Consider the following 27,341-nt stretch of genomic DNA (forward strand, 5'->3'; position numbering starts at 1 on the left):
AAACAGCACATTTATAATCTGTTCTATTAACTTAAACACGTCTTATATTTTCCTTATTGGCCATGATGTATTCCGTGAAACGTACACAACCATGGTGTTATAATGAGAGCCTGCTTTAAAATATCTTGTTGTATTTTGTCTAGGACATCTGTACAGTTTGTCACAAGAAATATGTATTCTGTGGTTATGTAATTAATGGATACAATTAATTACACCCCCCCCCCATATACATTCCCCAATCTTTAAGTCCTAGAGCACAGTTAGGATCTCCAAAATCACACCTCCTATGCTCTTCTCTGAGTCCTGCGATGCCTCCATTCATGTTGATGCTTTTTGTCTGTTGTAATGGTCAGGCCTCACAACTAGCCTCTGTACACTCCAATAAACTGTTCAGGTGTAGACTGGAGTCTTGTTAGTATTGTATGAGGACAAACATGAAACACTTATTTATGGAACAATGCTTTGTAACATGGAAACTGGGTGGAGCTACCTGTATCAAAATTATACCCTTATAGTCATATAAGGAACTGTTAGAAATTGCTTTTGCCTTCCTAAAAACTGCTCAGAATTGTGCCAGTTTCAAAACAATCCATGCCCATTCTTAAAAAGCTGTTTCACACATTTACAACAGAATAACAAAATGTACTGTAAAGCAGTCATAGAATGTCTCCCCTGTAAAGAGTTGTGGATGTAGGATATGGATTCAAAATGTGAGTTCACATTCAGCTGAAGGGACTAGAGGCATCCTGTGGACCAGTCCAGTTGCCTACCTATAGTATAGATCTACCTTACCTTTTTTTTATTTATGTATGTATGCAAGCACGCATCATCAGCAGCATTTTATTTTATTTTTTTGTTCTCTCATTAAAATTGTTGTTAGAAAAATGTCAGTTACATGTACCACTATAATGTTAAAGAAAATAATAATTTGTGCATATGTGACATACTCAATATCTTAAGATAAAAAAATATTTTAAATGATGGTAGTTCTGCATACAGAACAACTACATTTATGGAAAACATTTATGGAACTAATTAGTATAGTGAATCTACATTATAGTTGATAATTATTATTGCAGCTACCTAATCAGTTATTCTGCCTTCCTGACTTACTCGCAGATGGAAACTCAATGGCACAGAGCTGAACCTGGTGGAAAACCCCAGTTACCAACTTGTGGGAGGGAACCTGGCCATCTCTAACCCTACACAATCTAAACACACAGGGACTTATCAGTGTATGGCCTCTAACCCCAGGGGTACAGTGCTCAGCAATGAAGTCTCACTGCGCTTTGGATGTAAGTAGGATACCCCAAATTACTGTTACTCTTGTACTGGCTCCTAAGCTATCATCAACATAACTACAGATTTTGATTCTTTATATCATGTCTCAGATTTGCAGGAGTTTCCGCCTGAGGAGAGGGATCCAGTCAAAACAACAGAGGGATGGGGAGTTATGCTGCCATGTAACCCTCCACAGCATTATCCAGGTAATACTTCTGTACGAATATATTTCTTTGCAAAGAGGATTACAATACATATGTAATGATCTGTCTACTCCCCCTCTCCCCAGAGCCATATGACCATCAGTTCAACTCATTGACTACATATGTTCAGACATTAGAGCATAAGTGATAAGAAAAAGGCTGACAGACTGGGTGGTTGAATGCTACCTGTAAATGTTAACATAGGTTGAAATGATGCTAACAGGCAGAAAAATACTTAACATTGCACCAAGTACTGCTGTAAATTTTACACGTATGTGATTTATGGTGTGGAAAGAGCCGTGTCTGGTTGTTCTAATCAGCCTCATTATCATTAGCGGAAAAACAGTGCTGGTAAAATGTCACAATCATCACTGATAACGAGCTTAGTAGTGGGCAGCAGTATAAAATATCCTCCATCAGTTGCCATTACTTCTGGTGAATACATTTAGCACTAATTTTGGTTGTAATGTGTAGCTGTTCATGCTGTTTCTCAAGTATAGGCAAAGTAGAATTTCATCTAATTGGAAGAACACATATGAGGTGATGCTATACAATATGATCTGTTAAATGGGCGCAGATCCTTCAAGACATTGCTAATATGCATTCAATGTCTTGGGAAGTGTGTAGGAGTATCTGTCCAATAAGGTTAAGCATATGAACAAAACCTAGAATGGAGGGCAGCCAGTGCTGTTTTGCTCATTATGTTAGCCGTATGTCATTTCTGGTCCAAACTAAGTAAACGTACGGTGGGGTGGCTATGCTACACTAGTTCATATTTATTTTAAAATTGGGTGAAACATACATAGATGAGGGTGATGACGATGACAATGATGATGATGGTGCTGCAGAGGGTGAAGAAACTGTGCTTGGTCACTTCGTGGACACTTTAAAATCGTCCAGTGAATGGTAAAAGCCTTTGAGAATGAATACTGTATTTTGATATCAATTGGGCTCATATAGAGTTGGATGCATTTCTGATCAGAATGTAAGTAGGAAAAGATGAATTTATGTGTCCAAGATCAGTCGGACGCATCTGCCAGAATCATCAGCAACCGTTGGCCAGCAGCAAAGCTTGGGAAGCTGCTCACACTGCTCACATTTAATGGATTTCTATTACTCTCAACAAATAATCAGGGACTCCCTTACCATACAGAGGGAACAATAGTCATTGGCTGTGGAGGTAGGCATGGACATGAGGATAAGTTACCACCAGGTAGGGAAAATTTAAAGACGGGGTCTGGCACTAGGTATATGAAACTGAAGATGTACATTTTGTGTATTGTACAATCTAAGAAAGTAAAAAGTAACTTACTAGAATACAATACTGATGTGATCTGATTGTCTGGTTAAAAATATATGGAGATGTTCTAAGGTACTCAGAGGATAAACCTATTATTTGGTCAAGGAGTTAGCAGGCGTAAGTGAATTTGCATCAGGTATGGGATGTCATTAAACACATTCCAGGATCTGCATACATTGGCAAAGACAGATTCAATGTTTCTAACCAGATCAGCACAAGCAATGCAATAGGTGTGGAATGAACGGGTATGGTAGCACTGCTTGTATATGGTCAAATGCTCTCCTTAGGACTCCTGGAGAGAATATCCATGCAGATCTGATGTGCATTTATTTAGGTCTTGTCTATAGTAAGTGTCCTGAGGGATGGCACCATATTTAGCAGGCATCCCTGGCTGATATAGCAGAGGATTAAATCCACTAATCCATTCAAAACCTTGCATCAAGCAGCTCTACAAACTAACAATATATCTGTCATTTCCGAAAGAGTGCCTGAGTGGGTAGATGTCCATGTAGCCATAGCCACTATTTCCTCATCTGTGACAATTCAGGATGACATAAATAAACCATTTTGTGGATGAAATCCCAACACTGCCCTATCACATGATGAGAGGGAGCATCAGTAAATTCTAAGAAGATATGGGGGAAGCAGGATCCTAGAGGAGAAGAAACACTGAATAAATCTAAAAAAAAGTAGGAGAAAAAAAACAGCCAATAGTGTAATTTGTACTCCTAATCAGATAATTGTTCTGGCTTTGATATATGCACATAAATGGTCTGAGTCATTAAGGAGAGCAAAGCAAAATTCATGCCCTACCCCAACTATAAATCTGTCCCCATATTTTAAATTTCCCTCCCTTTCCAATGCAACATGGTTTTGCCCAGGTGTAAAGTTACTCCTTTTTAATGCTTTGCTCTCCTTAATGAATCAGGCCTAAAATCTCCTTTCAAGATTGCCAGGGTTTGGTTCCTCTTGCTAAGTCATCTTCCGAATACATGAATCTCTAGCATTCCTGTTCATATTTCAGGGATTTAGGTTCCCCCTCTGATCTCAGTGTCTAATTGCACTTACTTCAATCTTCAGAGCAGAAAAGATGAAGGAAGAACTAAAGCTTAGGAGGGGGAGAAGAAATTAGAGGGGATCATGAAGCTGAATTTGCTGTCTCTTGAGCCTTTGGTCCTCTCATAAGGGGGTTAGATGATGGACCATTGGCAAGGGTGCCTCCTGAGCCCTGAAAAAATAAGCAGACAGCTACGGTGTCAAGTTCAAATAAGGCATTGTCTATGATAGACATCCTATCCAAGCATTCACTACCAAATAAATCAAGATCAGACTGACATTTTTTGGACAGGCGAGATGGTTGATGGTTTTTGTCCTCTGAGATGTTTTTCCTAATCTCCAACCAAACAATAAAGTGCTAGCATTTAAATCTGCCCATGGTGATTACGACAAACAATACTGATAGAAGAAACTGGAGGCAACATCTTCCAGGGTTACTCAGTAATAGGGATGGAGCTTATCTCTCAGATGAAGGGTTGATCTTGGGAAAACCTTTTAAACCAAATTCTGCTTTATGCTAACAATGTATGACTTCTGCAAGTATCACTTCATACTAACGTTTATAGCTTTTTCTTAGCTTCTCTAAAAAACTACTTAAATCCCATCATGAAGACTGTTACCTACCTACTAATGAAGGAAGGAGGATTGGGCATAATTAACTGAGTATTGTTCTTTACAAACAATTTTATTAAATTTAATTCAAGTAGCCTCTTTTCTTTATGGAAGAAGATTGCCAAGTCAGGATATCCCATTTTTCTGAAAGATAGGGTGAAAGGTGGATTAGTGAAGAGTATGATTAATTAACTATCTCCTGACTTATGTTGCGCTGTGCCTGAAAGCTCTGAGACAGTGACAAATGATGTATGACATTTGTACCCAGGAAGCTATTGCACAAATGAATCGTGAGTTCCCACTTTCATAACCCATTGTCCCTGAGAAATTGTATAGACCAGACGTTGATAACAGGGCTGAACATTAGTTGGCTTTCCAAAATGATCCTAAAAAATGAGAAATGTAGTCAGGGTCTCCTTTTATGGGAAACGTTATGTTAATGGAAATCTTAAGTATCACAGGATCAATAACAGCAATTACCTTCAGGAGGAATATGTGAAAAATGGAAACAAAGGTCCTTTTTCCATTGAAATGTCCTTTTAATGTACAGATATATAAAACATTTTCCAGAACCTAAAGTATCCCTTGCCTCTCTGGAATTACCAGAAGTGGGTTTTTGTTTCATTCAGGAATTTTAATTTGAGCCCTATTTTTAGTTAGTATAGTAATGTGGAATCACATTTGGATGGCACAATACCATCTGAACGTTAGAAGGAAACTGTTCTCCTTCAAGGTGTGTTAAGAAATAGGAGGTCTTCTGTTTGTTTGATCTATCATCTGTGCATTTACTGCTACTACTATGTGTAGGATCATTCCTGCAGTTCATTGATTCAGTTGGCAAATGGTTACAAGCTTCACTCAGACCTCAGTCTTGCAGCCTCAGGTGTGCAGTCTACTACACTTATGCAGCTAATCATCCTGCAGTTCTGGTTGGTGCTGCTGCTTTATAAACCTCTTCCTAATCTAACTAAAACCTCCTTCACCGGCTGCCAAACCTTGATGGCGAATGGTGGATCTGACCCATGTGGCTACTGCGCATGCGTGGCTAAGGTCGTGCATGCGCGTAGTGATGGACCTAGAGCTGGACGCAGAGAGGCTTCTCTGATGGAGATGGAGTCTATAGGACTCCATTAAAAAGATAAACTAGCGCCATCTTGAGATGGCATTAGTTTTTGAAGGCTGGCGGTGAAAAGCCACGAGCATGCATGACCTTAGCCACTCATGCACAGTAGCCACACGGGTCATATCCTCCATTCACCAGTAGAGTTAGGCTGCCGGTCAAGGAGATTATAGTTAGATTAGGAAAGGGGGAAGGTTCACCAGAGCTTGCCAATGAGCCCTGGCTTCGTACATCGCAGCTTATCTTGCAGTAAAAATAATGCAGAAAGGGGTATTGGCAGAGTGGAATGAGGATGTGAGATACACAATTTCCAATTTAGGGCATATCCACTATCTATGGCTAACACTAACTCTACATGATTATTTAATCATTTATAATTTAACATTATATCATATCTTGCTGTAATGAATTGACCAGGCAAATATTTAAATTGTCAAATACAAATAATTTAAAATAACAAAAACTATTCCATTACTAATTGAAACCCCCTTTTAATTATAGTGAGACATGTTGTTTCTGGGTTTATTGAATATATAACCAATCTCTTGCAGCTTTGTCATACCGATGGCTTCTGAATGAGTCTCCTACGTTTCTGCCCGCTGATAGCAGATACTTTGTGTCCCAAGTGACAGGAAACTTGTACATCTCACACACAAAGGCACAGGACGAAGGGGGATATTCCTGTCTGACTACCAGCCACATCGCTTTTACTACCAAAAGTGTTTACAGCAGCTTTACCCGGCTTAGCGTAACCCAAAACGGTAAGTAGCTCAGAAGAATAGGTGTATAAAGCACCAAGAACTTTTAGAATGTTATTTGCACAGGGGCTGCCTGGGCTGAGGGACAGGGGGGCATCTACCCCTTGGGCAGGTCCCATAGTGGGCTACCATGGGCTGGGTCACTGGGCTACTTGCATTTTCTTTACTTTAAAATGTTCCTAATAAGCTGAGTCAAGACTAGCCCTCCCCCCCCCTCCCCTCCCTAGGGGTTAAAACTTGTCAGCCAGCCCCTGTATATGGAGCTGGAACTTCACAATGCAAATAGTTGTTTAGAATTAGGTCAATATATCTAAATTAACATACAATTTTGAATTGATATTGTTCAGCATAACTGCATAAGCAGAAATGACAAGAGTAAACTCATACCACATCCGCTGCACCAGTAGCAGATGCACTAGGTTTACACCAAGCTTACTTACAGCTAAATACACTTACACTCAACCAGCTCATAAGCACAAGAAAAGTTTGTTAACATGTGTTTTGGCAGCTAAAAATGCATTAGCTATTAGGTTTGTTTTGCATGTAAAAAAAAACCTCAATATAATAATGCAGATATAACATTTCTTATTACGTGCAAAAGAAAGTAGCAGAAAAAAAATATTTTAAAATGCACACACAAAGTTATATAAGTATGAGTAATGAAGTAAGCACCCTTCAGCTTTAGAGATGAATTTGCAATCAGTCAATCAGAAGCCGTTAGCTAGTGCTGGTGACTGTTAGCATCAACAATGTGCATTTACACCAGCCCCCAGGCACCTGCCATTGATATGACTACTGACAGTCGTATATGCTTCTCTGTGTGTGTCTGCCGCAGTTCACACCCTTTCTCTGATTGGTAAATGGTGCATACGCCCAGTTCAGCATCAGCCTCTTTGACACTTGGTTAAGAAAATTGTGCAAGAAGTAAAGGTTTGTTAGTCCTGACAGCAGAGTTTGAAAGGGTAAAACATTGTTCAGAACAAATTGCTTGCTGGTAGTAGACAACAGACAATTCTTTGTGAGTTTTGATGTCGCATTAGTGATTTTTTTAAAACTCGCTAAGCGGGTAAGTTGAAAAAAAATGGTCGATTCCTATGGTCTCCTAATAATGTTAAAAAGTGTATTGGTAATAGTGGTGGGCTAAGGAAAAATGTATGGTTTTAAATTCTGAAATGCTCGCAGTTTGAATAAAAAAAATCTTTTTGATCTGATTGTCAAGGGGTAATTTATATATTGTAGCTATTACAGAGTCTTGAGACAATGATAACCCTGACTGAGGGACACAGTTATTCCAGGTTATATACCCTGAGACAGAGTAGTTTAAAAAGGGGCTATTTGCTTTATATGCAAATAATGAGATAAAAGCAACTTTTAGAACAGTAATGGGATATCTGATACACATCAGTGGCCGCATGGTGGGGCTCACTAGCCTTCAAAAGGGACACATTTTACCATTATTCTCAGAAATAAGTTAAAATACATTTACTGAAATAAAGAGACATTTATCTGTAATAACATATCAGCCTGCATTTGAAACAAGTGTTACAAGCTATAACAAACAATCCTGACAATATAGCAGGAAATAGTCGGGGGTCTCAGATGAATACTTGGAGTACTGTTTGCCCTAACATTGATGGCTAACCTGTGACACTCCAGGTGTTGTGAAACTACAAGTCCCAGCATGCTTTGCCAATCGATAACTAGCTGATAGCTGGCAAAGCATGTTGGGGCTTGTAGTTTCACAACACCTGGAGTGTCACAGGTTAGCCATCACTGCCCTAGAAACTAGTGAGGGAGTTTTTTTTTGAACATGAACAATTCTTTAGACTACACGATAAGGAGTTGGATAGATTACAGGATAGCGCTGAAATGTGCATGAAAGGTAAAGGAATAATTATGAGATCTCAGTATGCTCAATGTGGACTGGGATCTGCCAATTGCTTAATCAGGTAGGAGTCATTCTGGATTGTTTCAGTGGGGTATCTCTCAAGCAATTAGAAAACCAATACAAAGGAGCAACCATATATCTAGCCCCCACAAATGGAGACATATGGGCCTGTTTTTTTTGTGTGAGTTTTTAATGCAGTTTATTGCATTAATAAAAATTGCCTTATTGCCACAATTTACCATCAATAGTTTACCAGGTCAGCTGACCGATATTCAAAAATGTTGGTAATCTTACATGTAATACATTAAAATGCAGAATACTGCCAGTGGGGCACAAAAATCTGAAAGCAGAATACAGAATGAATGGTAATATATTGTCAACAACACAGGGAAGGGATCTTGGAGTTCTAATCATAGATGATACAAAGAAAGCAAGTAGTGTAGGCACTGGTAAGATCTCACCTTGAGTATTGTGTACAGTTCTGGAGGCCATATCTCCATAAATACATTTATAGAATGGGAAAAGGGCTACTAAAATTGTGCACAATCTGTGTATCAAAACTAGTCAGGAAAGAGCTGAACAGCTACAGCTTAGGAGCAAAGGTGCTAAAATAGAAACATTCAAATATATCAAAATTATTAATCATTTAGTATTTTTTAAAGTAAGAGAATATCAAGATCAAGGGGACACACTTTGAAACTGGAAATAGACTAAAAGACAACATAAGGAAGAACGTTTTTACAGAAAGGGTGATAGATTTTTTTAAATGATCTTTGCACACTTATCACGGCACAGTTATCACACAGTAAAATAGTTCAAGAATTCATGAAACTAACATATAGCTACTGTTAAGACTTTAAAAACTTGACCAAGAACAAACACAGAAAAAAGTCAGATTAGATGAACCTGTCAGTTCTTTTCTGCTGTGAACTTCTATAATGTATCACATTATCCTTCTAAGCTTCTGCTTTTGTGGGATCACAAAATTAAATGTGAAGCCTCATATAAATAAGGGTAATTAAAATAATTTTGCACTTAACACACATATAAATGCACATGATCCCCAATAACATACCGTATATGAATGTTGATAATATATAAGTAATATGTGAAATTACGGGTTGTATATTCATACTACAGTTCTCGTAGGATGTAACAATGCATTTGTAACCTGGTAAATCACCTTACTGCAGCTGTTTTGTCTTGCAGCAGAGCCACGTTTGTATGCCCCAAGTATTAAACTGCGGTTCCCTGCGGAGACATATACCCTTTCCAGACAGTCGGTGGCTCTGGAGTGCTTTGCTTTTGGGAAGTAAGTTACCTCTCCATTTTGAAAGTATACAGAGGCAGATTGATTGACTGATGCAAGCTGAATTGGTCACTGACTGTAAGGAATAGGATGAGTTTCAGAAAAAAAAGAGGGATCATACAGAGCTGCATTTGTCACCATAATCTTCCCACGTCAGTGTGACAGGAGTCTCATGTGTTCTTGTTGTCTCTGCTCCTTCCACTATCTAACTCTTAGTGCTAAATTTAATAAAGGTTGGTTTGCTTAAACCAACATTTTTTTGGCGTTTTCCGCATTTACTACAGGCCAGTAAAGTGGCTGAAAACAACAGGTTCAAATACCACCATGCCGATTTTTCAACATGATCAAAATACAAACAGCCAGATTTACTAAGCTGCTGTTTGGCAAACCGCCAGGAAAACCACCAGCCAGGCAGCCAAAGCAAAAGAGGTGGTTGAGAGAGGCGAGATTGCTCAAACGGTTCTGCCACCAGAACGTAAGAGGAGGCGCTAGTGACTTATGAATTATTGGAACAATCATTATTTTTTTATTAAGGGGCAAAATAAATTTAAAATTAACTTATGGGGCAAATTTTATTTTTCATTATAGTAAATTTAATTATAGTAAACGGGCAATATTGTTGTATGGGGACATTATGTAGTACCACATGTGTGCATCATAAATAATTATTGCCCCCCATTAATATGATTATATATTCACATTGGCCCAAACAATAATATTGACCCCTTAATATAATGGGGGGAAAAATTGCCTCATAAATTAATTATAAATGAATCAATAAATGATTGCCTCCATAATTCATAAGTCAATGGTGCTTCCTCTTATGTTCTGAATGGCAAGATAGCTCAAACAGCAATCAGAAGCAGGTATTGACTGTTAGGAACTCCCAAGTCAGTACAGTGAAACTCCTGAACTACTCTGAAGGCCAGGTGTTCGCTGGAGCCCCTAGTGGTGGGGACAGACTGGGGTGCGGGCCGACCGAGGGTCGAGTAGCGTATACTGACTTAAAGGAGTTCCCAGAAGTGAAGTGATTGGTGGACTGTAGTATAAGAAGAATCCTAGGTCAAAAAGGTCACAGGCACAGATGCAATATCCAAGGGCAAGCGAAGGGTCAAACTCACAGGCAGAGAAGCAAAATCCGAATTCCAGGCAAAAGGTCAAGGTCAGAAGAGAAGGGTCACAGGTCCAATAACAAGCAGGGGTCAAACACGGGTAGTCAAATCCAAGATAGCAGGAACCAAAGCGGATAGCACAAGCAGGCAGCAGGACTGAGGACAGAACGCTATAACCGGCAGTGAGGCTGCAGACCTCACTGCCTTAAATACCAGTAGTGGCCAATCAGAGCCTAGCTCTGAAATCACATGGGCAGGCTCAATCCTGCCATATTAATCAGCCCATAGGCTTGTGGGCGCTTCTGCGCATGCGCCCGGCTGTTCCCAGCTGCCGGGACGCAGCGCCCCTGTAATTAGTGTCCGACCGTTGCCCTGGCAACGGTCGGGTAAAGGCAGGAAGTGACGTCCCGGTCGTCGCTATGGCAACCGGGACGCCTGCAGGAACTAGGTGAGAGTCGCGGCGGTGCCCGCGGCCGCCGCGACTGCTAACATGACTAAACCGACGGTTTAGCTGTTTTCAGTCTTCCATAGATCGCCATGTATTTAACACCCTATCCTTAAATCACCCTATAGCAAATGTGCTGGTTTGAACTACTAAACAATCGGTGATGTGTGGTGGTTTAAAACCACCACCAAACACTATTTTAGTAAATCTTGCCTCAGTATATGGTTTCCTGCTTCCCTCCATTCTTGCTCTTATATCATTACACAGTCTATATCACATAGAGATCTGTCTTCACCAACATATTCACACAAATGGACAGGTCACTGTAATACTATGTGCTGCTGTCATCAATCAGATGATTTGATTGGCTAAAAACCATCCAGATGAGTATGAGTAGGAGAGAAGGTCTTCATGCAATAAAGTGCTCAGATGTTAGTCAAATGCACTTAAAATATTGGGCCTTCATTAGGGGTTGGGATAAAATTACGAATTGCTACTATTCTTTTTAATTTTCATAATGCATTATAATTTCTAGCCCGGAGCCAAGTATTCGCTGGAGAAAGGTAGATACCACACAGCCCCCTCATTGGTTTGCTTCAGAACCTGTACTGTACATTCAAAGTGTCAGTTTTGAGGATGATGGAACTTATGAGTGTGAAGCTGAAAACTCTAAGGGCCGGGACACCTACCAAGGACGTGTGATAGTACAAGGTGAGGTGCCAGTGTGTATGATACTATTGTGCTTCATACACTTTCTTTATTATAACCATACTTCCTGGTCAAAGTTGAAATTTAGTAGAGGCAGTATGGAAAATGTAATGGGAATGTAAGTGAATGGAATATGATAGTGTTACAATGAAGGCAGTAGAAGTGGCAGCATGGCTTACCACTGTACACCCCCCCACTTCCACCATTGACCATACCTGAAAACTCTCAATTTCTCACCTTAAGTTTCAGTGGTTCCCAGATTGCAGGACTTATGGCAAAAATCTCAAGAACATTCAGCAGAACATCCCTCACTCCATGTTTTTACTCACTTTGTGTTGTTGGTGTCACTGATTTTAGGTTTTACAATTACTGCCAGCTGTTCGAGCTAGTATATTGATATTCATACATGTAGGGCAGAATGAAAAAATAGTTCAGTTAATTTCTATTACATTTTTTTCATGCATGATATGTGATTAATTCTGATCTTGGAACCCATCATATGTCATTTTCCGCACCTTTCCTCCCCTGGCAAGCACAATACACTTCATTATATGAAATTTTTTTATATGGTGTTTGACCCACAAGCACACACATAAAACATATACACAACCTCATTATGAAATACTAGTACAGCATTGTTGTAAGACAGCAGAAGTAAATCAGCATTGTATAGATTCCAATTATGATTAGAATACACTGATTAGAGGCTCTTTCAGCATAACTCTTACTGGCTACTCACCCTGCAACTCAACATGGCTGCACAAGTGGGTTCATGTTGGTGCTGCTGGGACCCTTTCGTACAGTTCAAAGATATCGCTCACACAGGTCCATACTGGCCACTTCCCAGCATGTCTGATAACGATCAGAACAATTTCAATAGCACTAGTATTGCATTGTAGCATTGCACACATGGTTATATTGTGCTAATTGCACAATACCAGCTGCAATATCACAGCAAGTATGGCCCGCAGAAATCAAGCAGACACTGATATGTTTTTTAAACTGCTAGATCTTTTGTGAACTGTGTATCCTCAACACAGGAAAAGTGTTTCTCTAAGCCCGTGCGTTCATTATCTTTGTATGGAGGTGATCAGTATTATCCTCTGTTTTCCTGGCAGCTCAGCCAGAATGGCTTCAGATTATCTCCGACACTGAGGCCAAGATCGGTTCTGATCTTAGTTGGAGCTGCGCAGCCTCTGGAAAACCACGCCCTACAATTCGCTGGTTGAGAGATGGTAAACCACTGACCTCACAGGTGAGAGAACAGCATTTACCAATGTACATATTTTGATGTCTATCTTTGGAACTCTGGACATGTCTCTCCCTATTTATATATGTTATATATTTCCATGATTTAAGGCACCCTTGGAAGATACTCAACAATTACATCATCATCATCATCATTTATTTATATAGCGCCACTAATTCCGCAGCGCTGTACAGAGAACTCACTCACATCAGTCCCTGCCCCATTGGGGCTTACAGTCTAAATTCCCTAACACACACACACACACACACACAGACTAGGGTCAATTTGTTAGCAGCCAATTAACCTACCAGTATGTTTTTGGAGTGTGGGAGGAAACCGGAGCACCCGGATGAAACCCACGCAAACACGAGGAGAACATACAAACTCCTCACAGATAAGGCCATGGTCGGGAATTGAACTCATGACCCCAGTGCTGTAAGGCAGAAGTGCTAACCATCCTGTGGGCATGTTAATGGCAATTTCCACTCTTGGGGGGTATATTTACTAAACACTGCTTCCATTCTTAGCTTGGTTCATTCTACCTGCTGGGGACTAAAATCACTCTGAAAGGGAATTTGATACTTTTTACCTTATTACAGTGGTGCTAAAGTAATTTAAAATTATATGTATAATTATAACATTATCCACATATCCTACATTTATCCATATAGTGCAAATGTCACAGATATTTATGTGTTGTTAGGAATAAGAATAAGAAGAAAAATAACACGTGCATAAATAAAAAAAACACACTGAAGTTTCAATATACAGAGAAAAAGACTCAAGGTTAATGGTTTTAGATACACAAATGATTCAAAGTACAAGGTGGAAAGTTTGTCTTTTTACGAAAAAAGCTACTGATGTCACGTCTCTGAAGCAGTACTCACAGTTGTATTCAAATCTTATATACATAACAATATATCCACACATATTTTGCAGCACAAATTAAAATGAAAAGAAAAAATATCTCATAAAGAGACAATATGCCAAGACAAAATAATAATAGCTTTTAGGTATTCACATGCATGAGGAAGGATTCCAATAGGATTGCGTGAGTAATGACTTTTGTTTAAAAAATTTAGAGAATGGGGCCAGATTTACTGCAAGGCCAAATAATCCATTCTGAAGGCTGGACTATATTTTGGATAGCAATAAATGAACAACAAGCAGCGGTAGCATAATTATTATTATAATTCTCTTTTATTTATGAAGCGCTAACATATTATGCAGCATTGTGGTGATCATGATAGAAACAAATGTCAAGCAATGGCATATAACAGAAGGTAAAAAGAATCTTGCCCAAATGAGCAATCGAATTGCTAGGGACATGATAACTGTTAAAAGTACTAACTCGCATTATCAATAGCCAGCCCTTTTTCATTTAATGCCAAAATGAAGTTTGGAGATCACAGATAGTAAAATATAATCCAATGCAGGAAAAAAAAACAGTAACTCTGTGGGAATACATATAAATGTTGAATGAAGTATCTATTTAGTCTGCCATTATAATTATGTATGAAGTAGCCATATAAAGCTGGCAGGAAACTGTCATTATTTTCATTTACTGTGTCATTAAAACTATAATACAAATTTGACAGACCAGAAATCCAATAAACAATCAGTGAAGGGCTCTATTATTTTCAAACACAATCTGTATCTTTTATTTCTCATAAACATTTTTTAGAACATTGTCAATTGCACAATGATCTTGGTCATTATTACTATCTCCCTACATAGCAAAGGTTCACTTACTGAGCCATTACTTAGGGTGCACAATTTATTTGCATACATAGGGGCTCACTTAGAGTTGGGCGTGCGTCTTTTCCTTATGTTTGCGTAAGATACGCATGTTTATTCTGCTCATGTGCGTACAAAAAATATTTTCATATCAAGTTTTTTAGACTAACTACCTAAATCCTTGCTCCGGCTTCTTATGCCGCATTTCTTTAAACCCTGGCACAGACTCGAGTGGAAATAAGCAATGGACAGCTGAAAATCACCAATCTGAATCTACAGGACTCAGGAATGTACCAATGTGTGGCAGGAAACAAGCATGGCACCATCTACACCAGCGCAGAGCTCAGTGTGCAAGGTCAGTAAGAACAGCAGGAAGTTACTGGGCTCCTAAGTAGAGTATGGATTCGGCCTTGATCCCCAACACTGCTTCATTGCTAAATTTACATACAACCACCAAGATGTGCCCCATCCTAAAAAAAAAATACTGAACATTGCATTGTGTATTGCATTATTGACTTGAATGTTGCAGTAACAGAGGACTGAGGAGAGTTCAGTATGAGAATGAGTTAACGCATAAAAGAAGGCTAAGACCTTCATTGTAAGCCATGAGTCAAGTTGCATTATAGTATTGCTCCACCAAAAACCTGCCAGACACTCAGGAGGAAAAAAAAGCTGCTAAACAGTTATAATTGATGTTCAACTGTAATATTCTTCTTGGCCACAAGATGGCTCTTTGATACATGACTTGCTCATGCTATTTTCCTACTTCTCATACACCATACAGCCAGAAATTGCAATGTTTTCCTTTGTGTGCAAAAGTGCCTACTTTTCTGCCAAGCAAATTTCAAAGTGCATGTCCCCTTCACAGCCTTTGGAAACATTCCACATAAAATACCTGTGGCTAGTTTTGCAGGATTACATTTACTCCAGAAAATGTGCAGTGGAGGACCACTACTTTTATTCATTTACATTTTTCTCCTAATATAATACTAAGTTTGCCTTCATTCATGTCTTAAATGAAGCATAACAGTAAGGGGACAATTTGACCTTTTTTTTTTATTACACATGGCGCATGTTTCAAGCTTTTTCTTACACATGTCAAACAGTTAATAAAAATGTGTTATCCCACATGTGTCCCATTATAAGTACAAGGATAAGACCCAATTTACTAGACCTCATTGGAGCCAGATAATTAATTTCCTCTGTGCACGAAGGGATTGGTTATGCCTCCTCATGCAAAACAGGGAATGCTGCTGTAAATGCTCGCTCTTCACCGTTCTATGGGCCTGAGTCATTAAGGAGAGCAAAGCGTAAAAAAGGAGCAACTATGCACCTGGGCAAAACCATGTTGCATTGGAGGGGGATGTAAATTTAAAATGTGGGGATAGATTTATAGTTGGGAAAGGGCATGTCCTAGATCACCTTTAAACTTCCATGTAAAAATGAAGATATCAAGTATTTGTGTGCTACATTAAAAAACAGCCAGTATTTTCCTTATATGCAAAATAATAAACTAATTTGTACCCCTTGCATTGTTACATGGTTTGTCCAGGAGCAAACTTTTTTTATTGCTTTACTCTCCTTAATGACTCAGGTCATATGTCTTTTAAATAATTCTGCAAAATCTCATGTTTGCATTTCAGTGTCTACCTGTCTGACTGATACAATATTTACTCACTTTTTATCTGTGTCCTGTAGCACTGGCCCCTGACTTTCGTCTGTCACCGGTGAGACCCCTGATTCCTGCAGCTCGTGGTGGGGAAATCACTATACAGTGTAACCCAAGGGCTGCCCCTTCCCCAGTCATCCTTTGGAGTAAAGGCACTGAACTTTTGCGCAACACAAGCAGGTACCAGAGTAACGCATGTGCTGAAAGCAAAGATGGAGTATTCATGCTTTATATACTGCTCTTGCCTTGTAGCAGATCAGTGTCCACACTAATGAATATGAGAGACTTTTCTAGATCAGTAACTCTCGTGTCTCTTGAATGTTCAACAGGGTGACTGTCACATCCAATGGGACACTAATCTTGAAGAATATTTCTCGTTCTGATGAAGGGAACTATACCTGTTTTGCAGAGAATCTAATGGGAAAGTCAAACAGTACCGGGATCCTGAGTGTGAGGGGTAAGATGAGAATATACATTTTTAGGACAAGTTGACTTGGATGTTTAAAGGGACAGACACTCGTATGTGTGAGATATAGAACACAATTTGTAAGCCTGTTGGAAGAATGTAGTGGCGAGCAATATGAAAGAAACATATATTTGGGTATTGAAAACATATACAAATACATAAAAAATATGAATTTGCTCCTTTTAGTGTTGGTAACTGATGTCAGCAAGGTGAATATAAATTGTCAAAACTGTATATATTTTACAAATTAGTTAGGTTTTTAAGCAAGTTATTAAAAGATTTATACTATTTGCAAATAGATTCAATAACTGTATACATCAGTGGCCACGTCGACATCATCATCTATTTATTTATATAGCGGCACTAATTCCGCAGCACTGTACAGAGAACTCATTCACATCACTCCCTGCCCCATTGGAGTTTACAATCTAAATCCCCTAACATACACACACACAGACCGAGAGAGACTAAGGGTAATTTCATAGCAGCCAATTAACCTACCATTATGTTTTTGGAGACTGGGAGGAAAACGGAGCACCCGGAGTAAACCCATACAAACACAGGGAGAACATACAAACTCCACACAGATAAGGCCATGGTCGGGAATCAAACTCATGACCCAGTGCTGTGAGGTAGAAGTGCTAACCACTAAGTCACCGTGCTGTCTACGTGGTAGCATCACACATTTGCTGAAGATTTGTTGGCTGCACTTTCATGCTGCGGCACTCCAGTGCCACCACATCCTAAGGTTCTCTACTGGATTGAGATCTAGGACATAGAAGTACACTGAGCTCATTGTCATGTTCATGGAACAATATGAAAAATTATAAGAGTACGTACATCAGGCGTTATATTTAGACACAGCGAAATGATGGTCCTTCTCTTATTGGAAGATGTAGGCATGAAGGAAAAATGTGTCTGTTCTGAGGAAAAGTTTACACAGCCTCATCTAAAAAACAGACTCGCAACACAAATACCGATACATAGTGTACAATCATGGCCAAAAATTTTGAGAATGACATAAATATTATTTTTCACAATGTCTGCTGGCTCAGTTTTTATTATGTCCATTTGCATATACTCCAGAATGTCATGAAGAGTGATCAGATGAATTGAAATTAATTTCAAAGCCATGACAATGAACTTTATTCCCAAAACAACATTTACACTGCATTTCAACCCTGCTACAAAAGGACCAACTGACATCAGGTCTGAAGTGAGAGTGTTGACGAGGACAAGGCTGCTTGAGTAAGAATAACAGACTGGATGCTTTAAAAGGAGGCTGGTGCTTGAAATCATTGTTCTTCCTCTGTTAACCATGGTAATCTGCAAGGAAATACGTGCAGTCACCATTGCTTTGCACAAAAAGGGCTTCACAGGCAAGGATATTGCTGCTAATAAGATTGCAACTAAATCAAGCATTTATCTGATCATCAAGAACTCCAAGGAGAGAAATTGAATAGTTGTGAAGAAGGCTTCAGGGCACCCAAGAACATCCAGCAAGTGCCAGGACCGTCTCCTAAAGTTGATTCAGCTGCAGGATTGGTGCAGAGCTTGCTCAGGAATGGCAGCGGGCAGATGTGAGTGCATCTGCATGCACAGTGAAGTGAAGACTTTTGGAGGATGGCCTGGTGTCAAGAATGCCAGCAAAGAAGCCACTTCTCACTAGGAAAAACATCAGGGACAGATTGATATTCTGCAAAAGGTACAGAGATTGTAATGCTGAAGACTGGGGTAAAGTAATTTTCTCTGATGAATTCCCTTTCAGATTGTTTGGGGCATCTGGAAAAACGCTTGTACGGAGAAGGAAAGGTGAGCGCTACCATCAGTCCTGTGTCATGCCAACAGTAAAGCATCCTGAGACCATTCATGTGTGGGGTAGCTTCACAGCCAAGGGAGTGGGCTCACTCACAAATTTGCCTAAGTACACAGCCATGAATAAAGAATGGCACGAAAACATCATCCAAGATCAACTTCTCCCAACCATCCAAGAACAGTTTTGGTATTGAACAATGCCTTTTCCAGCATGATGGAGCACCTTGCCATAAGGCAAAAGTGATAACTAAGTGGCTCGGGGTTCAAAACATCAAAATTTTGGGTCCATGGACAGGAAACTCCCCAGACCTTAATCCAAATGAGAACTTGTGGTCAATCCTCAAGAGGCGGGTGGACAAACAAAAACCCACAAATTCTGACAAACTCCAAGCATTGATTAGGCAAGAATGGGCGGCCATCAGTCAGTATGTGGCCCAGACGTTGGTTGACAGCATGCCAGGGTGATTTGCAGAGGTCTTCAAAAAGAAGGGTCAACACTGAAAATATTGACTTAATGTAATTATCAATTAAAGCCTTTGACACTTATGAAATGATTGTAATTTTACTTCAGTATACCATAGGAACATCTGACAAAAAGGTCTAAAACACTGAAGCAGCACACTTTATGAAAACCAATACTTGTGTTATTCTCAAAACTTTTGGCCATGACTGTAGTACATAAATATGAATCCGGGATAAATGGGGTAAATCTGTATGGATCTGATCCTTTTCACTGTGAGGAGTATGTAATTACAACTTGTAATAATCAACACTGCAACCCACCAGGGTGTAGGCTTACAAGATTCCAGATTATTCCAAGCCTTTGACAACAACTGTTTCAATTGGTGTGTGTTCATAAAGCATTGACATCTCCAAAACGCCAGAACCCATAAAACAGTAATGGACAAAATCTAGTGCAGCCGTGTCTTGGCTCTCTGTGTTTACAAAAAGTTTAGACCAGGTCACCAGATGTTCACAGCCCTAATAACGGAGCGGGTGGGGCCAGTCCAACGCCATCACTTATTATTTTTGCTGTACCCCTGAACTCCCTTGCACGTACCCCCACCGGTACGCTTACCACTGGTTGGGAAAGACTGTGGACCTAAAGGGATGCACATGGTCAGCAACAATACTCATGTAGACTGTGACATTTAAATGATGCTCAGTTGGTATTAAGAGGCCTAATGTGTGTAACGAAAACATTCTCCATACCATTACACCATCACCACCAGCCTGAACTGTTGACACAAGGCAGGATGGATCCATGGATGCATGTTGTTTACACTAAATTCTGACCCTACCATCTGCATGTTGCAGAAGAAATTTAGATTTGTCTGACCAGACAACGTTTTTCCAATCTTCAACTGTACAGTTTTGGTGACCCTGTGCCCACTGTAGGCTGTTTCTTAGCTGACAGGAGTCAAACCCAGTGTTGTGTTCTACTGATGTAGTCAATCCTCTTCAACATTCAATGTGCTGTGCATTCAGAGATGCTCTTCTGCATACCACTGTAACGCATGGTTATTTGTGTTACTATTGCCATCCTGTCAACTTGAACCAGTCTGGCCATTCTCCTCTGATCTCTCTCATTAACAAAGCTACATGAACCCCAATATATCATTGACCCAGCCATGGACACAGACTTAACCCCAACCATACACACCCAAATAAAAACAAATACTCAGCCTGGAAACACAGTCCCATACATACAGGATCAGCTGTCCGCCACAGATCTTTTGAACTCGCCAGACAAGTGAAACTGGGCTGCTTCCAAACCTCCCTCTTTCCCCTACTATATTTCTTACTCCCAATCATTACTTCCCAATATCCTAATTTCTCTACCTTGACTTCTTACTTTTAACAATGTCTCACCTAACTTTTACTTTCCCGTCTACTCTCCTCCCCCAGGCACACTGTTCTCACCTCTCTTAGCTACATTTAGTTAGCACGTTTTTTTTAGCGCTTGCTTTAGACATGCTTCAGCCCAATTCACACCTTTAATTGTGTGACTTTTTATACTTTACATAAATAGTGAAACTTAATTCCCAACTGCTTCAATTTTCAGTGTCCAAAAAGGTTCAGATAGGGGTGTGGTCTGGGTGGATCAGTTCATGGTCTAAAGATTGGGGATGTGACACAATTTGTCCCAATTTTTCATTTGGCAATGTTGGTATGTATCCTCTGCTCCCCCTTTCTGGGGGCAAATGTATGGAAATATATGAATGTCCTATATATGCTCCTTTTTGAAGCAGTACTGGTTATTTCATGAATTTTATGAAAATCTTCCATTAAACCATATTTAAATATTTATTTATGCAGCCCCCCCCCCCCTGAGACCTGTGTATAGTGACATCTGTGTGTGATATCTGTTCTCAGTGTGTACCAGATGTGTGATATCCATGTGACAATGTGTAGTGATCATGTGTGTGTTGTCAGTGTGACCTGTGTATAATGATTAGTGTATATCAGGTGTGATATCAATGACCTGTGTATAGAGATCAGTGTTTATTAGGTGTTATGTCAGTGTGTCCTGTGTATAGTAACCGATGTGTACCAGGTGTGTGTATATATAGGGTAAGTAAATAGAGTGGTAGGGTTGGATCTTTGGAGGAGGCTCCAAACTAGAAGCTTGTCTGGTTCTACAGACACTATATAGAGCAGGGGTTGGCAACCTTTTTCTATCAGAGTGCCGGCTAAAATCTAGTCAAGCCCAGGTGTGCCAGTTGGGTGTACATATACACAGGGCTGCCTAGAGAAATTCAGGGGCTCAATACAGCAACTTCATAGGGCCCCCCTTATAGTTGAGCATGGTAAAAAAGCGTGCAGCAGCGGCGCAAAACTGCGGGTGGTCGTACAATTGGGGGCGTGGTGGTGCCTCATTGGGGGCGTGTCTAGCAGGTGAAAACACTAGGCCACCCTCTTACAGAAAAATGCTTTACTCATACATGCCCTCTCTGCCCAGCAGCTTTGTTCACATATGTCCCCTCTGCCCACATGCTTTAATCACACTTGCCCCCTCTCTGGCCAGCAGCTATAGTCACACATGCCCCCTCTCTGCCCAGCTCCTTTAGTCACACATGCCCCCTCACCAGCACCTTTAGTCACACATGACCCCTCTCCAGCATACCTTCTTCTTACCTTATTCTCCACTGCACAGCACACAGGATGGGAAAATATCCTGCAGCCTGCCCACATTGAGTACCATGTGACCGCTGCAGTCACCTGACCTGGCGTCTGAAGGTACCTTAACTGAGGGGATTTAGCCTCTAACGATCCTACCGAACTATGCCACATAGTTGTGCCCTCAATTCATATCATTCCTCATAGTTGTGCCCACAATTCATATCATGCCACATAGCTGTGACCCCAATTTATATCATGACACATAGCTGTGCCCCCAATTCATACTATGCCACAGTTGCCCCCAAGAAATTCATTATATGCCACAGTTGCTCCCAGAAATTCATACTATGCCACAGTTGCCCCCAGAAATTCATAGTATGCCACAATTGCCCCCAGAAATTCATTTTATGCCACTGTTGCCCCCAGAATTTCATAGCTTGCCACTGTTGCCCCCAGAAATTCATAGTATGCCACAGTGGCTCCCAGAAATTCATAGTATGCCACAATTGCTCCCAGAAATTCCTAGTATACCACTGCTAACCCCAGAAAGTCATAGTATACCAAGTATATGTGCTCCTCAATTTGCTGCTCTTACTTACCTTTGGAGACTCGTATTCCTCCAGAAACCCGGGAGCTGCTTCAATAAAACAGCTGATGATAGCCAAAACGGAGCTTCTGCGCATGCGCAAAAGGTTTGTTTCGGCCGTCATCAGCTGCTTTACTGAAGCAGCTGCAGCGACGGTGTGCCAGGCAAAAGTGATCAGCGTGCCACTTCTGGCACGCGTGCCGGGGGTTGCCGACCCCTGGTATAGAGTATAGATGCTAATTTAGATCATGGCACTAAATTAGTCAATGACTTCTTGTGTCAAAGTGCAGTGAAAATTCTATAGTAAGGCCATGTGCCTATTTTTGCTCAAATGCACACATTTTTATGGGAAATTCCATAGATTTGCAGCACAAGATGATAGCATCTAAGGGGATGCAAAAGTTTGCATTGGCCAATGATAGGAGTTGAGCAAATTGAGGACATCCATTGCTAAGTGTAGATTAATTTTGCACTGAAGTATAGAAGTGAGATTTAATTTTGTGAAACTGGATTATTTAAATGAGATAAAGAGGTGGAGGTGGCATATTTACATGGCAGATCCAAAGTTTTAATGAATTCTGTGCTGTGCTTGGGGTGTTGGTGAAACCCATGGTAGGAAGGATGTGTTATGTTTCACAGGATGCAGTGTTGCTGATGGATTGAGGGTAAGAACCATTTGTGATGGTCAGGGTGCAAATTAGACATTTGCTTTTAAGCTTTTCTATGAAACAAATATAAGATTTTTAGGTTATGGTTAATGATCTACAAGGTCTACAAACTCTAAATTTCTAATTTTCAGGTCTGAGACATGTAATATACATAAATCAGTATTAACATTGCATTTCTCTTAAATAGCAAAGTTTAATAGAGTATTCCATCCTCACTCCACTGTAGACTACAGAAGCCATATCCTACATATTTAAGATATTTGTAAGACATGCCCTAATGGGATTTGATAGACATCAAATATCTGAGAATGTCTGCTGCATCACTGACCTGCACCTATGTATGCATCTACCAAACCACATCGTACAATTCTGCAGAGCACATTCCTGTTCCATTAGATGAGTACTTCCTCCCTAACATATCCTAAATAGAGGTGAAAAGAGTTGATTGTGGACCTATGGTGTTACCTGCTATTTGAATTTTAGGACAGCTGGTGTGTCTGAGTTTCTGCATGAGAATGCTGGAAACCTAGGGGATGTTTATAAGAATGTATTCAGTATATGAAGTGACTGATATGCTCATCCAGTGTTATCTTGCAGAAGCCACAAGAATCACCTTGGCTCCTTCTGGATCAGATATCAACCAGGGAGACAGTGTCACATTGCAATGCCATGCCTCCCATGATCCTACTATGGATCTCACATTTACATGGGAATTGGATGGAGTACCCATCAACTTTGAGAAGGAGGAAGGACATTATCAAAGAGCTTCAGCGGTGAGGGACCCTGACTGACCTGATTGTCTACTGATCTAACAAGTGCTTTTATATTTACATTCATGTCATAATTTATGTGAACAGATATACTTTACAGGACATCTGTCAGAAATATATTTCTCACCCAGTTGAGGACACTGAAGTCCTTGGAGTATAGAGACCCCGACTTGAAGTAAAAATTCTGAAAAATATTTAATTCCTTCCCCTCTATACTTACTCTCTGCAGGGAGCTTCAGTTTGTTTTAGAGTGACCTGTGGAGTCCTGTGGTCTATTTTTGTGTTGCTGATGCTGCCATATTTGTTTTTTTAATCTGGGTGTTCAAGTTGGCACCCATACAGCATGGGCAGTTGCTGGATGGTACCTCCTCCTGCTGCAACCCATTTCCAACATGATATCACCTATGGGGAGAACCAGTCACTGCTGCTGGTGCCGCAGGACCAAACTGCTTACTGGAGGAGCAATAGAAGGGGAGTATAGCAAGTCTCAGTTAGTCCCACACTGGAGCCTGCACTTAGAAAACTACTGCACTGTCTCTGCTTCAGAAGATGGGCCAGGTGCGGGCTGTCAATGATGCACTGCTCTTGCTAGGCACTGTTGCCTCAGAGATTGAATTTCAGGATGGCGGCCATAATTAGTGCTGTGTTCTGGTGGAGTTGCCTCTTTGATGTCTGCCTATTCTCAGGAAAGCCCATCAGAACAGACAGACTTCAATGACTTGCAGTACTGTCCCTCTCCAATACTCATTCCTAGGGCAGTCTCAGATTAGTGTGATTTACTGGGTACAATAGAGTTCCTAACCCCGCTGGAATCTTGTCTGTCCTGCAGGCCTGTTTTATTCTTCCTTATCTGTCTGGTCTGATAAAGGGAATAGTAACAGAATTAAGGCAGGTGGGGTACCTGCAGTGTGTCATTATACTTGTATTATAAATTGCCTTCTGGACAGTCAGACCTGGATGCCATATGCACAGTGTACCAGGTTGATGATCCTCTGATATGCAAACTTGCCCGGAGGTGTCTTACCCAGATCGCCACATGTTCACAGGTGGTGAGTACTTGACTCATCCATACCGCATCCTCCGCGGATGCATTAGGGAATGACTTCCCTTTTCTGTGGGCACTTGGCCAGGGGCTTCCTGGCTCTGTTGCAACCTCTCCAGATGAACTCGTCTGGACAAATAGCTTGGTGGAGTCAGTGCTGGCCTGGGTAAGTTCCTCTTTAGAGAGCAGGATAGTTGCTTCCCCAGCTAAGTTCAGAAGTGCTCATTGTATTGCAACCAGGAGACAGGCCCTTGACATCCAGGATAGCAAGGAGTTTGGCATGCCTGGAAGTGTGCAGTTTATTAGGAAGAAGAAACAGTTGGTTTCCTTCCCCTCTTCTCCTCTATTGGAGGTTTTACTATGTGAAACATGGACCAGGCCAGAACAAATGTTCTAGGTGTAACTTGTATTGCAGACTCTCCTTCCTCTATCTGTGAGGACATAGCGGCTGAGGTGACTGCCCCTAGAGGGGGCTTGTCAAAGGCCACTACTTTCCAATTTCTAATGCTGTGAAACATTTGGATGGCAAGGAGTACCTTTGTTCTATTTATGTGTTGTCTGGGTCACTCTCAGACCCAACTTAGCTTTAGGTTGGTCAATATTATGGTGGAAATGTGGTCAGATCTGCTTTTGGATGGCTTGCAATCAAGAAGACCTAGGTCTTCACAGAATATGGTTGAACACATTCATAAAGTATATGAATATCTGGAGGATGCAGCTCTGGTGCTGGTCTCCTTAGGTCTAGTATTTCAATCTTAGTGAACTTGGGCCACCATACTGTCTGGCTTAGAGTTTTGGAGGCAGTTGTGGAATCAAAAAAGACTCTTGAGTCTTTTCTTTTTTCAAAACATTTAATAGTTCTGAATTGGATAAGATCATCTACCAGTGTTTAAAGTTCCTTTCTGCCTGTCTATTCCTAGTGCATGGGGCATTTTGTTCAACCTTTTGCGCCAAAGGGTAATTTACAGATCAGACTTCGAGCGGTCAATCCTTTTCCTTACATGCAGTGTAAATGAGGAAAGTAGGTTCGGTCGACTAAGCGACCGGCTTCCAGGCCCTTTGAAAGTCAGTCAAAATGACAGAAGGCAGCCCACCCAGTCTTTTTTTTGGGGGGGGATGATGTACAAAATTTTGGAGGGCACAAAATTGTTGTCCAAGGTGAGATTCATCTTAAAATATAAGAAAATAGTGGTAAGGTTTTAATCTTGACGTGTTCCCATGGTAAAGACTGCAGACAATGAGCCCAATGAGTCATGAGTCATCCTTGGCCAGGCGGTTGAGTATAAGTGAGTAGGAGAGACAATGATGGTGACAGGTGCAGGAATGACAGTCCCCTCCCCCCTCCACATCTTCACCCTCGGTAGTGCCCATTCACACCTACATTTCGGTATTCAGTTCTGATGATAATGAAAACAAAATGAGTGACAAAAGATTGTTGAGGCCCTCTTAAAAAGCCAAGAAGAGCTGAGTTTCGAGAGCATGGGAACATAGGGCCTAATTCATTAGGGAAAGTTAAGTAAAAGAATTGAGTAAGTAGTCTCCTGGACAAAACCATGTTACAGTGCAAGGGATACAAATTAGTTTTCTATTTTGCACATAAGTTAAATGCTGTCTGTTTTTTCATGTAGCGCACAAATACTTGATAGCTTATTTGTACACTGAAATTTAAAGTTGATATTTGTGTGCTACTTGAAAAACAAACAGTATTTCACTGTTAGAAAATAGAAAACTAATTTGCACCCCTTGCATTGTAACATGGTTTTGTCCAGGAGACTTCCTTACTCAATTTTTTTACTTAACTTTCCTTAATGAATCGGGCCCATAAACATTAATAGGGGGTTTGAAAGAACCGGATTTCAAATTAGACTAGTTTGTTTTAACCTACCACGTATTATAATGGCAGGTGAGGGGGCGATACAAGAATATTAGCCTAGGAGGGCCTGACACTTAATCATGCCCTGTTTACCAGGTTTTACTACTTTAATGTATTGGTGTACAAGAATGATAGCTTTAGTTGGAACATGCTGAACATCGTATCTTCTGAGCATACTCACCCTTTAAGGAGGCCTTGGAACGTCCCCAATGTCTCCAGTGTCCCTCAAGTAGATGGGAAAACAGAATTTTTTTATTTTTATACTTACTTTAACTCCTTTTCTCTGAGTTCATTGGAGGACTCTGGCTCTGACCTTTTTACATTCTGGTTTTTAAGTTATGAAGTTTAGTGTTAAAGAGTTGTTGTTCTTTTTTTCTATTGTGTTTGTTCTTCTCTGCCCTGTGGGGCTTGGTTTAAAATAACTGAAGTTCCTTGCAAGGAGGAAATATAGAAGGGGAAGCGTTAAATATTTTGCAAAATTTTTATAGTGCCAAACTCAAAGTCTGAGTCCCTACATACCATGGCCCCCTGTGTCCCCCAATGGGCTTAGA

General features: G+C 40.5%; 1 protein-coding gene across 2 annotated transcripts in view; it reads left to right on the forward strand.

Moving 5' to 3' along the window:
* CNTN2 (contactin 2) overlaps positions 1-27,341 on the forward strand; it is a 69,412-nt gene that overhangs the window by 24,420 nt on the left and 17,651 nt on the right. Inside the window, exons 4-13 of one of the 2 annotated variants that reach the window (XM_075196099.1) lie at positions 1,120-1,295; positions 1,392-1,487; positions 6,124-6,333; positions 9,428-9,530; positions 11,620-11,795; positions 12,911-13,047; positions 15,004-15,133; positions 16,477-16,627; positions 16,777-16,904; positions 23,703-23,878. In XM_075196099.1, coding sequence (XP_075052200.1) covers positions 1,120-1,295; positions 1,392-1,487; positions 6,124-6,333; positions 9,428-9,530; positions 11,620-11,795; positions 12,911-13,047; positions 15,004-15,133; positions 16,477-16,627; positions 16,777-16,904; positions 23,703-23,878 — 1,483 coding nt within the window. The remainder of the gene's footprint in view (positions 1-1,119; positions 1,296-1,391; positions 1,488-6,123; positions 6,334-9,427; positions 9,531-11,619; positions 11,796-12,910; positions 13,048-15,003; positions 15,134-16,476; positions 16,628-16,776; positions 16,905-23,702; positions 23,879-27,341) is intronic. The other variant, XM_075196100.1, reaches the window with a different exon arrangement.

The sequence above is a fragment of the Mixophyes fleayi genome, chromosome 2, assembly GCF_038048845.1.
Source record: "Mixophyes fleayi isolate aMixFle1 chromosome 2, aMixFle1.hap1, whole genome shotgun sequence".
In the NCBI taxonomy this organism is placed as follows: domain Eukaryota; kingdom Metazoa; phylum Chordata; class Amphibia; order Anura; family Limnodynastidae; genus Mixophyes; species Mixophyes fleayi.